Consider the following 14,388-nt stretch of genomic DNA (forward strand, 5'->3'; position numbering starts at 1 on the left):
TCGCTGAGTGTGACGGTACCTTTAATCCAGGGAATACTCCACTTTCCTCTTCCTGGCAATATTTGCTGATAGAATTCCCTACAGATTGCATCTTGTGGTCTCAGCAGTGGCTTATTATTTAGGGTCACTTCTAACAAAGGTTGTGGACAATCCCATTTTATTAGATTAAAAATGGCAGGAAAAAAACAAACCTGGACCTGTTGAAGCGTCGGTAAGACATGAAACGGCCGTCGTCCATAAGGATACCTACTTCCCCAGTTCCATGTCTTAAATGTTCGAATAAAGTGTAACGCAGATCACTACGTGTGTACGAGTGCCATCTTCATCTTCCCTACACTTAAAAATGACAATGAACACTATATGCTAGTATTTCAAAAATAGTCTTTATTGAACCTTATACACAAAGGAAAATAGGCTTAGTACAAATACAGCAGATCTATAAAGGCACAATAGCACAGGTCAGTCCAACGAGGAATCACCTCATGCAATAGAACAAGACACTGCTAGGAGTTTAACATTAATCCTTTTCTAGGACCAACAAGTGTCATAGACCTTGAAATCAAATATCTAAAGTAACTAATATATCTTAAATTTGTTCCTGTTAAATAAAACCATGAAGAATAGAGACCTACAATATAATAAGGATATACTCTATCAATAAATATACGTGGTTCCTAAGTAACTTTTCTGAAAAAATAGGTTCTGCCAAGTGTTTTGGGAAATGTTAATGCTGGAGCGGTAGAGTTTTCTCATCGCGTTACAGCATAGCACAACACTGCAGACTGTGCAGAAGACAGGTAACAATGCCTCATCAATTACTCCCGGCCAGATCAAAGCACCACAAGCTTTTGTTCATAAGCCGAGGTGCGTGGAAACCTCTTACCTGGTGGTTACATTAGGACAAAGAATTGACTTCAAGGGCAATGTTCTAGCAGACGTACCAGACTCGCCGTCACTTTATCTGCTCATAAAAGGTGAGCGCCACAACATTTATTTACATTACAAAGATACCGTACAGTTACCTGAATGTCCCTGAATAAATAGAAATGTTCTCATAGTACAAAACAGTATCAACATTTTATTTCCATCCTCATAGAGCCTCACTTAGGTGCGGGAACACAGTGACATTTGTATCTCAGTGAAGATGTTGCATCCTTAGGGAATTGATCACAACCATGTATAAGATGGGTGAACTTCGCGGACCATGTGGCATTCTACTGGATGAAAACGCAGTACGCAGCAAAATATTTATAATAATAATATACCAATTTATACATTTTGGAGCATATGATTTGCAGTGGTTAAAGGGAATCTGTCACCAGATTTTTGTTATGTAATCCGAGAGCAGCATGATATTGGGCAGAGACCCAAATTTCAGAGATGTGTCACTTACTTGGCTGCTTGCTGCAAACTTGATCAAATCATATGATCGCACTCATACAAGAAAAACCGATGTGTAAATGAGCCCTGAGGGCACCTACTTTATAGCTGTCAGCCGAATGCTCGTTCAGCCAACAGCTATCTCTCCTGATGCTCCATACATATGCACACTTGGTGCAGCTGAGTGTACATGTATTCCTAACTGGGAGAGCGGAGGAAGCCTTTCTGCTGGCACCAGTTCATCTCCAGGGAGAATAAAAGGTTCAGCATATCAGATTCTACATACCACTTATTTTTTGGAGTTAGAAAACCTCACCCCTTACAAGTATGAGAAAAAGGCTGATTTGTTGAAATTGTAAGGTTCAGCCAGCTTAAATGTATAGGAGGCCTTAAAATAATATTAACTGATTCAGAGCAAGCTTAAAGAGGTTTTCCATTTTCAGAAAACTAGAGCCCTAATGTTTCCTAATGTAAAATGGCTTTCTGATGTTGCTCAGTGTTTTGGCTGCAGCGGTGATGTCACGTCGACAGCCCACATAACCACTGCAGCCGATCACGGAGCTGAGTCGATTGGCTGCTGTGACCAATAATGGATGATATTTAACTGAACTGCAGTGTTCCTAATGTCTTCAAGATCAAATAAAAATATATAATTTAAAAGGAAATTTTCACTGTAAAATAAACATACCTGCTCAGTAGAGTTGGATACAAGGGTCTGATATATCTAATAGGAAAATGTATTTACAAAAGTGCCCATTAGAAAATTGGTGCAAAATGACAAATAAAAAGCATCATTCTTTATCACTAGATACATTTTACAAATTACAGAATTATTTCTTAGTCAGCATTGCAGATGAAAACTGCACATGGCAGTGTACCCTGTATTGTATAGAGCAAGGGTGGTGCAGAAGGAGCATACGGACATTACCTGATTGATCAGGTCATTCTAGTGCATCATCTCACCACATTATCACCACACTCAGGATGTCAATTTCAAGCCATCTTCTGGAGGACTGCATGAGTTATTTGCCTGTTTTGGGTTTAATCTTAAACTACAGGTGATTGTTTCGCTTTGATTTATCGGCAGCTGTGTGTAGGCTGAAATCCCTTGCTTTAAAGGCCACATTCACACGTTCAGTATTTGGCCAGTATTTTACATCAGTATTAATTAGTAAGCCAAAACCAGGAGTGGGTGATAACTACAGAAGTGGTGACATGTTTCTATTATACTTTTCCTCTGATTGTTCCACTGCCGGTTTTGCATTACAAATACTGATGTAAAATACTGACCAAATACTGACCGTGTGTACGTGGCTTATAGCGTTTCATAGTTTAGATATAATGATAAGATTTCACAGTAATCAGGGCAATACTAGCTCATTGGTAGGTCACCATGAAAAGCAAACAGTATGCCACAGGATACTGGCGTCATATGTACAAAGAAGAACACGATTCTTGGATAAGGAACATACATACAACTAGATAAAAAGTGTAATTTACAAATCAGAATATTTTTGGAGCTACTTATCGATGATACAATATAAAATCCTGGTTGCATGACTACCACTGCACTGCACTTACAGATACTGCCCTTGGACAATGGGGGGCACTTTCTTGGAAAAAATGATTAATTTAACAAATCCTGGATATCCCTTTAAACCATTAGCAGGCGGATTAATTCTGTAAATGATACCTATGTATTAGATTATCAAAAACAAATTAAAACAGAATGGATTGAATAAAAGAATACAAAACTTTGGAAGTTAAGTAGACATGCATACACTGGTGGTGGTTTCTAGTGTCTTCTGTCAGTTCAGCACTAAAGAATTGTGGGTAAAGAAGTAAATCTGAACCAAACACTAAAATGCTAAGATTTATAACAAATTCACATTGGCCAATAGACATTAACGCAGACATTATCAATATTTTTTCACTGAATACAGCACCAACTTCTAAAGTCAGATCTAATCCAATTCCAATACTCAATAGTAACCAACGAACACTAAAGAGCAGTGGCTGTAGCTGGGACTGTGCGCTCTGCTATGGTCGCTACTTCTGGAGTAGTTTCTTCCAGGCATTCATTGTGTTGCTTTCCATCGTCTGCTTCTAGAGTTACTTTATCAAGGCATTCATGTGCCTGCTCTCCATCTTCTCCTTTTGGACCAGCATTCTGTAGACCTTCATGTATCCACATTACATCTTCTCCAACTGAAGACACTTCCTCTGGACATTCATGTGCTTGCCTTCCATCTCCTTCTAGATCAGCTTTCTCAGCACATTCATGTCCCAGGCTGTCATCTTCCCCTTCTGTAGCAGCTCTCCTAGGACATTCATGCGCCTGCTTTCCATCCTCTGTGTCCAGAGGAACTGTCTCAAGGCATTCAGATGCAGGTCTTCCATTTCCAGCAGGAGGTGCTCTTTGAAGAATTTCATATGCCTGCCTTCCATCTTCCCCTGGAAATAAAAAGAAGACAGGGTCAGTCAACCGCATAATATCAGGGTTACATATTACATATAGCTGTGCCTCTGTATATATATATATCTATAATATAACGCTGGGAGCGTCACTCTGTCCGAAGCCTTTATAGACTGCGCAAGCGCAAGCGCCGGCGCAGTCTGGACCCCACAGAGCGACGCTCCCAGGAGATCGCGGTATGCGTAAGCGCTGAACGCACACCGCAATCTCCAACGGAGAAGCAGGGACGAGCCAGGAGGCGGAGGGTGAGTATACTTACCTCAAAGATAAAGCCGTGTGCACTACTACTGGTGGTGCCCAGGTAGGTTCCCACACCATGTGATACTAAAAGAAAGAACCTGGCACTCAACTTAATGCTTGTGAGATTTTAATCGTAGTAGCCAAAACGTTTCGGTCCTATATCTGGACCTTCATCAGTTACGTACTATGATGAAAAAAGTAAATGACTGTAGTGTCATATAAGGCACAGCATGGTCTGCGTCTGGTATTTGCGCAGATAGGTTTAGGCACACAGAATGGACTTATTCACGCTGATAGGTGCTGTGCTTGTGTCCAGACACGGAATCCCCGCTTGTCTCAAGAGACAAGCGGGGATTCCGTGTCTGGACACAAGCACAGCACCTATCAGCGTGAATAAGTCCATTCTGTGTGCCTAAACCTATCTGCGCAAATACCAGACGCAGACCATGCTGTGCCTTATATGACACTACAGTCATTTACTTTTTTCATCATAGTACGTAACTGATGAAGGTCCAGATATAGGACCGAAACGTTTTGGCTACTACGATTAAAATCTCACAAGCATTAAGTTGAGTGCCAGGTTCTTTCTTTTAGTATACTTACCTGTCCCGTTCCACCGACGCGATTCCGGGCCATGAATGTCCCCCTGCTCCCGGAATCGGCGCCTGCGCAGTCCGCGCTTTCCGGCGCCATTTTATTGAAGACACAATGCAGTGTGTCTTCAAGAAAATGGCGCCGGAAAGCGCGGACTGCGCAGGCGCCGATTCCGGCACCAGGAGGACACAGAAAATGGCGCCGGAAATGAATGAGGTAGCGCAAGTAACAAATTACTGTGCCATGAGGCTGTGGCACTTCATGCCACAGCTATTTGTTACTTACACCACCTGATTCATTTCCGCCGCCATTTTCTTGGTCCTGCTCCCGGAATCGACGCCTGCGCAGTCTTCGCTTTCCGGCGCCATTTTCTTGAAGACACATTGCAGTGTGTCTTCAAGAAAATGGCGCCGGAAAGCGCGGACTGCGCAGGCGCCGATTCCGGGAGCAGGACCAAGAAAATGGCGGCGGAAATGAATCAGGTGGCGACAGCCGCCGCACCCACCACAGCCACCGCACCCAGCACAGCCGCCGCACCCAGCACAGTCACGCATAGCCACGCGCAGCCGCCGCACCCAGCACAGCCGCCGCACCCAGCACAGCCGCCGCACCCAGCACAGCCACGCACAGCGGCCGCACCCAGCACAGCCGCCGCACCCACCACAGCCACCGCACCCAGCACAGCCACGCACAGCCGCCGCACCCAGCACAGCCGCCGCACCCAGCACAGCCGCCGCACCCAGCACAGCCACGCACAGCCGCCCACAGCCACCCACAGCCGCCTACAGCCACACACAGCCGCTGCACCCAGCACAGCCACCGCACCCAGCACAGCCGCTGCACCCAGCACAGCCACCGCACCCAGCACAGCCACCGCACCCAGCACAGCCACCGCACCCAGCACAGCCACCGCACCCAGCACAGCCGTCCACAGCCGCCGCACCCAGCACAGCCACCCACAGCCGCCGCACCCACCACAGCCACCGCACCCAGCACAGCCACGCACAGCCACCGCACCTAGCACAGCCGTCCACAGCTGCCGCACCCAGCCCAGCCACGCAGCCACCCACAGCTGCCCGCACCCAGCACAGCCACGCACAGCCGCGCCACATACAGCCGCCCGCACTCAGCACAGCCACATACAGCCGCCCGCACTCAGCACAGCCGCCCGCACTCAGCACAGCCGCCCGCACTCAGCACAGCCGCCCGCACTCAGCACAGCCGCCCGCACTCAGCACAGCCGCCCGCACTCAGCACAGCCGCCCGCACTCAGCACAGCCGCCCGCACTCAGCACAGCCGCCCGCACTCAGCACAGCCGCCCGCACTCAGCACAGCCGCCCGCACTGATGGGGGCGCAGGATGGAGCAGCACGTGATAGGATGGGGGCGCAGGATGGGAGCACATGACAGGATGGGGATGCAGGATGGAGCAGCACATGACACGGTGGAGCAGCACATGACAGGATGGGGGCGCAGGATGGAGCAGCACATGACACGGTGGAGCAGCACATGACAGGATGGGGATGCAGGATGGAGCAGCACATGACACGGTGGAGCAGCACATGACAGGATGGGGGCGCAGGATGGAGCAGCACATGACACGGTGGAGCAGCACATGACAGGATGGGGGCGCAGGATGGAGCAGCACATGACACGGTGGAGCAGCACATGACAGGATGGGGGCGCAGGATGGAGCAGCACATGACAGGATGGGAGAGCAAGATGGGAGCAGCACACACCAGGATGGAGACCATATACCAATATAAATGCTCGCCACCCGGGCGTAGAACGGGTTCAATAGCTAGTATATATATATATATATAAGCTGAGAATCCCGGCGTTGCCTGGGCATAGTAAATATCTGTGGTTAGTTATAGCACCTCACTTCTCTTATTTTCCCATCACGCCTCTCATTTTCCCCCTCACATCTCTCATTTTCCCCCTCACTCCTCTTATTTTCCCCCTCACTCCTCTCATTCCCCCCTAACACTTGTCATTTCGACCTCACATCTGTCATCTTCCGATCACTCCACTATTTTCCCTCACTCCTCTCATTTTGCACTCACACCTTTTCATTTTCACCTCACACCTCTCATTTTCCCCTCAGTATATACATGTTTGTCATCTCCCTTATATATAGTATACACCTGTATGTCATCTCCCCTGTATTTAGTATATACCTGCTGTATGTCATCTCCTCCTGTATATTGTACAGTATATACCTATGTGGCATCTCCTCCTGCATATAGTATATACCTGTATGTCATCTCTTCTGTATACAGTATACACCTGTATGTCATCTCCTCCTTTATATAGTATATACCTGTATGTCATCTCCCCTGTATATAGTATATACCTGCTGTATGTCATCTCCTCCTCTATATACCTATGTGTCATCTCCTCTTTTATATAGTATATACCTGTAAGTCATCTCCTCCTGTATATAGTATATACCTGTGTGTCATCTGCTCCTGTATATAGTATATACCTGTGTGTCATCTCCCCTGTATATAGTATGTACCTGTAGGTCATCTCCTGTATTAGACCTCGTTCACACGTTATTTGGTCAGTATTTTTACCCCAGTATTTGTAAGCTAAATTGGCAGCCTGATAAATCCCCAGCCAACAGGAAGCCCTCCCGCCTGGCAGTATATATTAGCTCACACATACACATAATAGACAGGTCATGTGACTGACAGCTGCCGTATTTCCTATATGGTACATTTGTTGCTCTTGTAGTTTGTCTGCTTATTAATCAGATTTTTATTTTTGAAGGATAATACCAGACTTGTGTGTGTTTTAGGGTGAGTTTCATGTGTCAAGCTGTGTGTGTTGAGTTTTGTGTGGCGACATGCGTGTAGCAACTTTTTGTGTGTCGAGTTGCACGTGACAAGTTAGTGTAGCAAGTTGTGTGCAGCAAGATTTGCGCATGGCGAGTTTTGCACGTGGCGAGTTTTATGTGTGGTGCGTTTTGAGTATATGCAAGTTTTGTGTGAGGCAACTTTTGCATGTGTTGCAACTTTTGTGCATGTGGCAATTTTTCCGCTTGTGCAAGTTTTGCGTGTGGCGAGTTTTCCATGAGGTGAGTTTTGCACGTGTGGCGAGTTTTGCGTGAGCCTAATTTTGCATGTGGCGAATTTTGTGCGTGGCGAGTTTTGAGCGGTGACTTTTGTGTTTCAACTTTTATGTGGCGAGGTTGGTGTATGTGTGGTGAAATGTGTGCTGAGGGTGGTATATGTGTTCAAGCACGTGGTACTGTGTGGCGCATTTTGTGTGTGTTTTCATATCCCTGTGTGTGGTGAGTATCCCATGTCGGGGCCCCACCTTAGCAGCTGTATGGTATATACTCTGGCGCCATTGCTCTCATTCTTTAAGTCCCCCTTGTTCACATCTGGCAGCTGTCAATTTGCCTCCAACACTTTTCCTTTCACTTTTTCCCCATTATGTAGATAGAGGCAAAATTGTTTGGTGAATTGGAACGCGCGGGGTTAAAATTTCGCCTCACAACATAGCCTATGACGCTCTCGGGGTCCAGATGTGTGACTGTGCAAAATTTTGTGGCTGTAGCTGCGACAGTGCAGATGCCAATCCCGGACATACACACATACATACATACATACATACACACACACATTCAGCTTTATATATTAGAAGTCAATACAAATCAATAATCACTGCACACTTAACAGAAATTTAGCTTCAAGTGAAATGTTTTTATTTATAGGTGATAAGCGACAGGCAAAAAGACGTTTCAGCCACGCTGTGGCCTTGATCACAGTGTCGCGTTATATTGGTGCATCAACAAGTCGTACTTGTACGCCCCCGTAGGGGAAAGCTAATTGGTAAGTATTTCCCCATTCAGTGAAGCTAATGCTGAGGCCGCAATGTGATTAACGACCAGCGTTCGTCTTACCTGTTAACCCCTTCATGACCCAGCCTATTTTGACCTTAACCCCTTTACCCCCAAGGGTGGTTTGCACGTTAATGACCGGGCCAATTTTTACAATTCTGACCATTGTCCCTTTATGAGGTTATAACTCTGGAACACTTCAAAGGATCCCGGTGATTCTGACAATTGTTTTCTCGTGACATATTGTACTTCATTATAGTGGTAAAATTTCTTTGATATTACCTGCGTTTATTTGTGAAAAAAACTGAAATTTGGCGAAAATTTTGAAAATTTTGCAATTTTCCAACTTTTAATTTTTATGCAATTAAATCACAGAGATATGTCACACAAAATACTTAATAAGTAACATTTCTCACATGTCTACTTTACATCAGCACAATTTTGGAACCAACATTTTTTTTTGTTAGGGAGTTATAAGGGTTAAAAGTTGACCAGCAATTTCTCATTTTTACACCACCATTTTTTTTTTAGGGACCACATCACATTTGAAGTCATTTTGAGGGGTCTATATGATGGAAAATACCCAAGTGTGACACCATTCTAAAAACTGCACCCCTCAAGGTGCTCAAAACCACATTCAAGAAGTTTATTAACCCTTCAGGTGTTTCACAGGAATTTTTGGAATGTTTAAATAAAAATGAACATTTAACTTTTTTTCACAAAAAATTTACTTCAGCTCCAATTTGTTTTATTTTACCAAGGGTAACAGAAGAAAATGGACCCCAAAAGTTGTTGCACAATTTGTCCTGAGTACGCCGATACCCCATATGTGGGGGTAAACCACTGTTTGGGCGCATGGCAGAGCTCGGAAGCGAAGGAGCGCCATTTGACTTTTCAATGCAAAATTGACTGGAATTGAGATGGGACGCCATGTTGCGTTTGGAGAGCCACTGATGTGCCTAAACATTGAAACCCCCGACAAGTGACACCATTTTGGAAAGTAGACCCCCTAAGGATGTGTGGTGAGCACTTTGACCCATTAAGTGATTCACAGAAGTTTATAATGCAGAGCCGTAAAAATTAAAAATCATATTTTTTCACAAAAATGATCTTTTCGCCCCCAATTTTTTATTTTCCCAAGGGTAAGAGAAGAAATTGGATGCCAAAAGTTGTTGTACAATTTGTCCTGAGTACGCTGATACCCCATATGTGGGGGTACACCACTGTTTGGGCGCATGGGAGAGCTCGGAAGGGAAGGAGCGCCGTTTGACTTTTCAATGCAAAATTGACAGGAATTGAGATGGGACGCCATGTTGCGTTTGGAGAGCCACTGATGTGCCTAAACATTGAAACCCCCCACAAGTGACACGATTTTGGAAAGTAGACCCCCTAAGGAACTCATTTAGATGTGTTGTGAGAGCTTTGAACTCCCAAGTGTTTCACTACAGTTTATAACGCAGAGCCATGAAAATAAAAATTCTTTTTTTTTTTCCACTAAAATTATATTTTAGCCCCCAGTTTTGTATTTTTCCAAGGGTAACAGTTGAAATTGGACCCCAGAAGTTGTTGTCCAATTTGAGCTGAGTACGCTGATACCCCATATGTGGGGGGGAACCACCGTTTGAGCGCTTGTCAGAGCTCGGAAGGGAAGGAGCGTCATTTGGAATGCAGACTTAGATGGATTGGTCTGCAGGCGTCACATTGCGTTTGCAGAGACCCTAATGTACCTAAACAGTAGAAACCCCCCACAAGTGACCCCATATTGGAAACTAGACCCCCCAAGGAACTTATCTAAATGTGTGAACTTATCTAAACCTCCAAGTGTTTCACTACAGTTTATAACGCAGAGCCGTGAAAATAAAAATTCTTTTTTTTTTTTTCACAAAAATTATTTTTTAGCCCCCAGTTTTGTATTTTCCCAAGGGTAAGAGGAAAAATTGGACCCCAAAAGTTGTTGTCCAATGTGTCCTGAGTACGCTGATACCCCATATGTTGGTGTAAACCCCTGTGTGGGCGCACAGGAGAGCTCGGAAGGGAAGGAGCACTGTTTTACTTTTTCAATGCAGAATTGGCTGGAATTGAGATCGGACGCCATGTCACGTTTAGAGAGCCCCTGATGTGCCTAAACAGTGGAAACCCCCCAATTATAACTGAAACCCTAATCCAAACACATCCCTAATCCCAATGGTAACCCTAACCACACCCCTAACTCTGACACATCCCTAACCCTAATCCCAACCTTATTCCCAACCGTAAATGTAATCCAAACCCTAACCCTAACTTTAGCCCCAACCCTAACCCTAACTTTAGCTCCAACCGTAACTGTAGCCCCAACCCTAACCCTAGCCCTTATCCTAGCCCTAACACTAACCTTAGCCCTAACCCTAACCCTAGCCCTAACCCTAACGGGAAAATGGAAATAAATACATTTTTAAATTTTTTTAATTTTTCACACACACTTTTCACACACTGAAAGACGCTTTTTATTGCAAAAAATATTTTTTGCGTTACCACATTTTGAGAGCTATAATTTTTCCATATTTTGGTCCACAGAGTCATGTGAGGTCTTGTTTTTTGTGGGACGAGTTGACGTTTTTATTGATAAAATTTTCGGGCACGTCACATTTTTTGATCGCTTTTTATTCCGATTTTTGTGAGGCAGAATGATCAAAAACCAGCTATTCGTGAATTTCTTTTGGGGGAGGCGTTTATACCGTTCCGCGTTTGGTAAAATGGATAAAGCAGTTTTATTCTTTGGGTCAGTACGATTACAGCGATACCTCATTTATATAATTTTTTTATGTTTTGGCGCTTTTATACGATAAAAACTATTTTATAGAAAAAATAATTATTTTTGCATCGCTTTATTCTGAGGACTATAACTTTTTCTTTGATGACGCTGTCTGGCAGCTCGTTTTCTGCGGGACAAGATGACGTTTTCAGCGGTACCATGGTTATTTATATCCTTTTTGATCGCGTGTTATTCCACTTTTTGTTTGGCGGTATGATAATAAAGGGTTGTTTTTTGCCACTTTTTTTTTTTTTTTTTTTTTTAACGGTGTTCACTGAAGGGGTTAACTAGTGGGACAGTTTTATAGGTCGGGTCGTTACGGACGCGGCAATACTAAATGTGTGTACTTTTATTGTTTTTTTTATTATTTTGATAAAGAAATGCATTTTAGGAACAATATTTTTTTGGGGGAATTTTTTTCTTTTAGTTTTTTTTTTACACATGTGAATATTTTTTTTTTACACTATAACATTGCCCCATTGTAGCCTGGGAGCCGAGACAGGCTAGAGAGCCCAGGCAGTGCCGTAGGGCTCTAGAGCCCGGGGCAACACAGTGGGACCCACAACGTTCGAAGTAAGAAGTCAGCGGGCCAGAAGTGCAGCAGTGCAAGAAGCAGTGACAGCAGCAGTGACAACGGTAGTGAGAGAAGGAGCTACAGCAAGAGTCACAGCAGGACAGTACCACAGGTAGCAGCTTGCTGCTTGGGCTGATGCCCTTATTCCTGGTGCGAAATGGACAAGGGAACTCCTAAAGGGAGTCAGGCCGGAAAGGGAGGACGCTGCGATACCGAGCGGGACGGGACGTCCCGGGAACACAATAAAAAGCACAGGGAAAGCGAAGGACATGTGCTATGTGGAACCTAATGTTGATGCTGTAACTGAAAAGGCAAAGAAAATATGCTGTGTGGAACCTAATGTTGATGCTGCAAAAGACATGGATGTGCTGAGAGAAGAAACCAGTAAAGTTATCTGTTTTAAGTTGAACGTGAACTCTGTCTCTATTTGTGCAAGAACACCAGCAGCAGAACTTCGGCTGCTCAGATGGAACCCTGACGGTGCGGATGATGTAGCTGAAGGTACACTAAAAAGGGGACATTGTTTTCATGTGATGGAAGACCAGGGCGTGTGTAATCAGATACTCTCTGCCACGACTACGGCCCTGGCGTTCCCTCACAGAGGACTAGGTGGGGCTCATTATTTTGTATGGGGGACTATGTGGGGCCAATTATACTGTATACTGGTTGGCTCATGACTTTGTCCAAGTTCTTAATTTTGGACCTTTGTGTGTTCGAATTTGACATCCCTGCTCTAGATAAACATGTTAGGTTAAACTCGATCAACTGGTGTCTTCTTTCAACCTCTAAACTATTTGCTGCTGTTTTATTTTTTTTAAAGGTCAGATAAATGCTTTAATTTATTTGCAAGACTGGAAAGAACATGTTACAGCACACTACAGAAACATTTTCATTCATTTTGTGGTCACCACAAAGCAGTTATTCTGGCTATACATACAAGCATGGTTCAAAGGTCAAATGACCTCTTTAAGCTGCAATTGTATCCAATTTATAACCCAATGTACGAATCCTTCAAAATCAGCCATTAGTTTGGACATTTTTGGACATTTCCTAAAATATATAAAATCTGTGTACCTCAAACCATGTCAAGCTCTTATATAATGACACTTTATGCCTCCATTTACAGCGATGGTGCACTTAGAAGGTGTGTATAATTGACTTACCTAGAGACATCAATGTCTCAGAAGCAACCTTATTAAGCTCTTCATTATCAGACTGACAGATGGTGACAAGAATATTAATGCTTTCTTGAGCCTAAAATACACAAAGTGCACAAGGTTACATAGTTGACATATGTTGGTTGAGTTCAACATTTATAAATGTACAAAACTTTCATGAGAACCAGAGGAAGGTGATGAACACCCGTAATGTATAGTCTAATTGTCCTACAAATATGACATTCGCCTTCAATCATTCTTTAATATCTGTATAACTGAAGACATTCTTGGATATTAAGGTTCAGGACATTGAAAGATAATTATAAAAAAAATGTCTTCCACCACTGACCAATACCAATTTCTGAAGTGTTGTTTTTTTTGCAAATTTTTACAGAAACTTTCTTCCTTCGGGTGTATAGTTTGACCCCTTGTACATTAGAATGTTGAATACTCCAAATTTCCATATGTTCAGCATGGGTTATCCATACATCATGCAGCAGTCTATTTGTAGAATCACAATCCAAGTCAATACACTGCTAAAATGATCAGGAAGAAAAAGGGGCATGCATGATGTTCTGCTAAAAGTGCCTGGAAGCAGTTTATTCACCTTTTCCTAATGGCAACAGAAGCATGCTTGGTCAAACTGAGTGTGCATATGTGTTTGGAGGTGGAAAAGAATAATTACCGGAACAACAGGCAATTGGTCGATAGTTATGGATAGTCTTTTTTCGAGAAAACTTGCACTTCTGAGATTGGCAAGTTATCCCCTTTACAAAGTGATGCGACAAATTTATGGTCCCAATTCATCAAAGCAATTTTGGCAGAATTGCTGTGAAAAGTCACTTTGTACAACTTGGAGTTGCGCAAACATTTGGTAACTTTTACTGTTTTCACACCAGTTTATCTGATCTCCATCAAAACGGTAGGGCTGGGGCGGAATGGGGGTACAACGCCATAGCTTGTCAAATTCATGATGAGCTGCGGCATTCTTTACACCACAAATCTTATTCCATTACCTGACTGAAGTAACATATGTGACAAGGCGCACAGAGGTGCACGCCACTTGCCAGTCATTCTTGATTCATTAAGACATGTGTGCCTCTTAATGATTCATAAGTGTCTGCCTCCAACACAACCCTTCATCAAACCGGTGTGAAAATTGCAATTTTTGTTGAATTTGGGAATGTATGTAGCTTGTGCCTCAATTATAAAAGTCTGTTGTGCAAAAGGACCAAATGCAAGGTACAAAAACAGTAAGAGTATATTTATACACACAGATTTTTCCTAAGGATAGGCTATCAATATTAATGTCCTATAAACCCCCTT

At 43.7% G+C, this 14,388-nt stretch overlaps 1 protein-coding gene across 6 annotated transcripts in view; it reads right to left on the reverse strand.

The window, feature by feature from the left end:
- Positions 1–364: 364 nt before the first annotated feature.
- The window catches only part of RIPOR2 (RHO family interacting cell polarization regulator 2), a 254,439-nt gene continuing 240,415 nt past the window's right edge, over positions 365–14,388 (reverse strand). For all 6 annotated transcript variants that reach the window (XM_077269995.1, XM_077269990.1, XM_077269993.1 and 3 more), the window contains 2 exons: positions 13,069–13,159; positions 365–3,834 (listed from right to left, as the gene is read on the reverse strand). In XM_077269995.1, the coding sequence (XP_077126110.1) occupies positions 3,383–3,834; positions 13,069–13,159 (543 nt within the window). In that variant the 3' untranslated portion in view covers positions 365–3,382. The remainder of the gene's footprint in view (positions 3,835–13,068; positions 13,160–14,388) is intronic.

Source organism: Ranitomeya variabilis, chromosome 6 (genome assembly GCF_051348905.1).
Source record: "Ranitomeya variabilis isolate aRanVar5 chromosome 6, aRanVar5.hap1, whole genome shotgun sequence".
NCBI classification, from domain to species: domain Eukaryota; kingdom Metazoa; phylum Chordata; class Amphibia; order Anura; family Dendrobatidae; genus Ranitomeya; species Ranitomeya variabilis.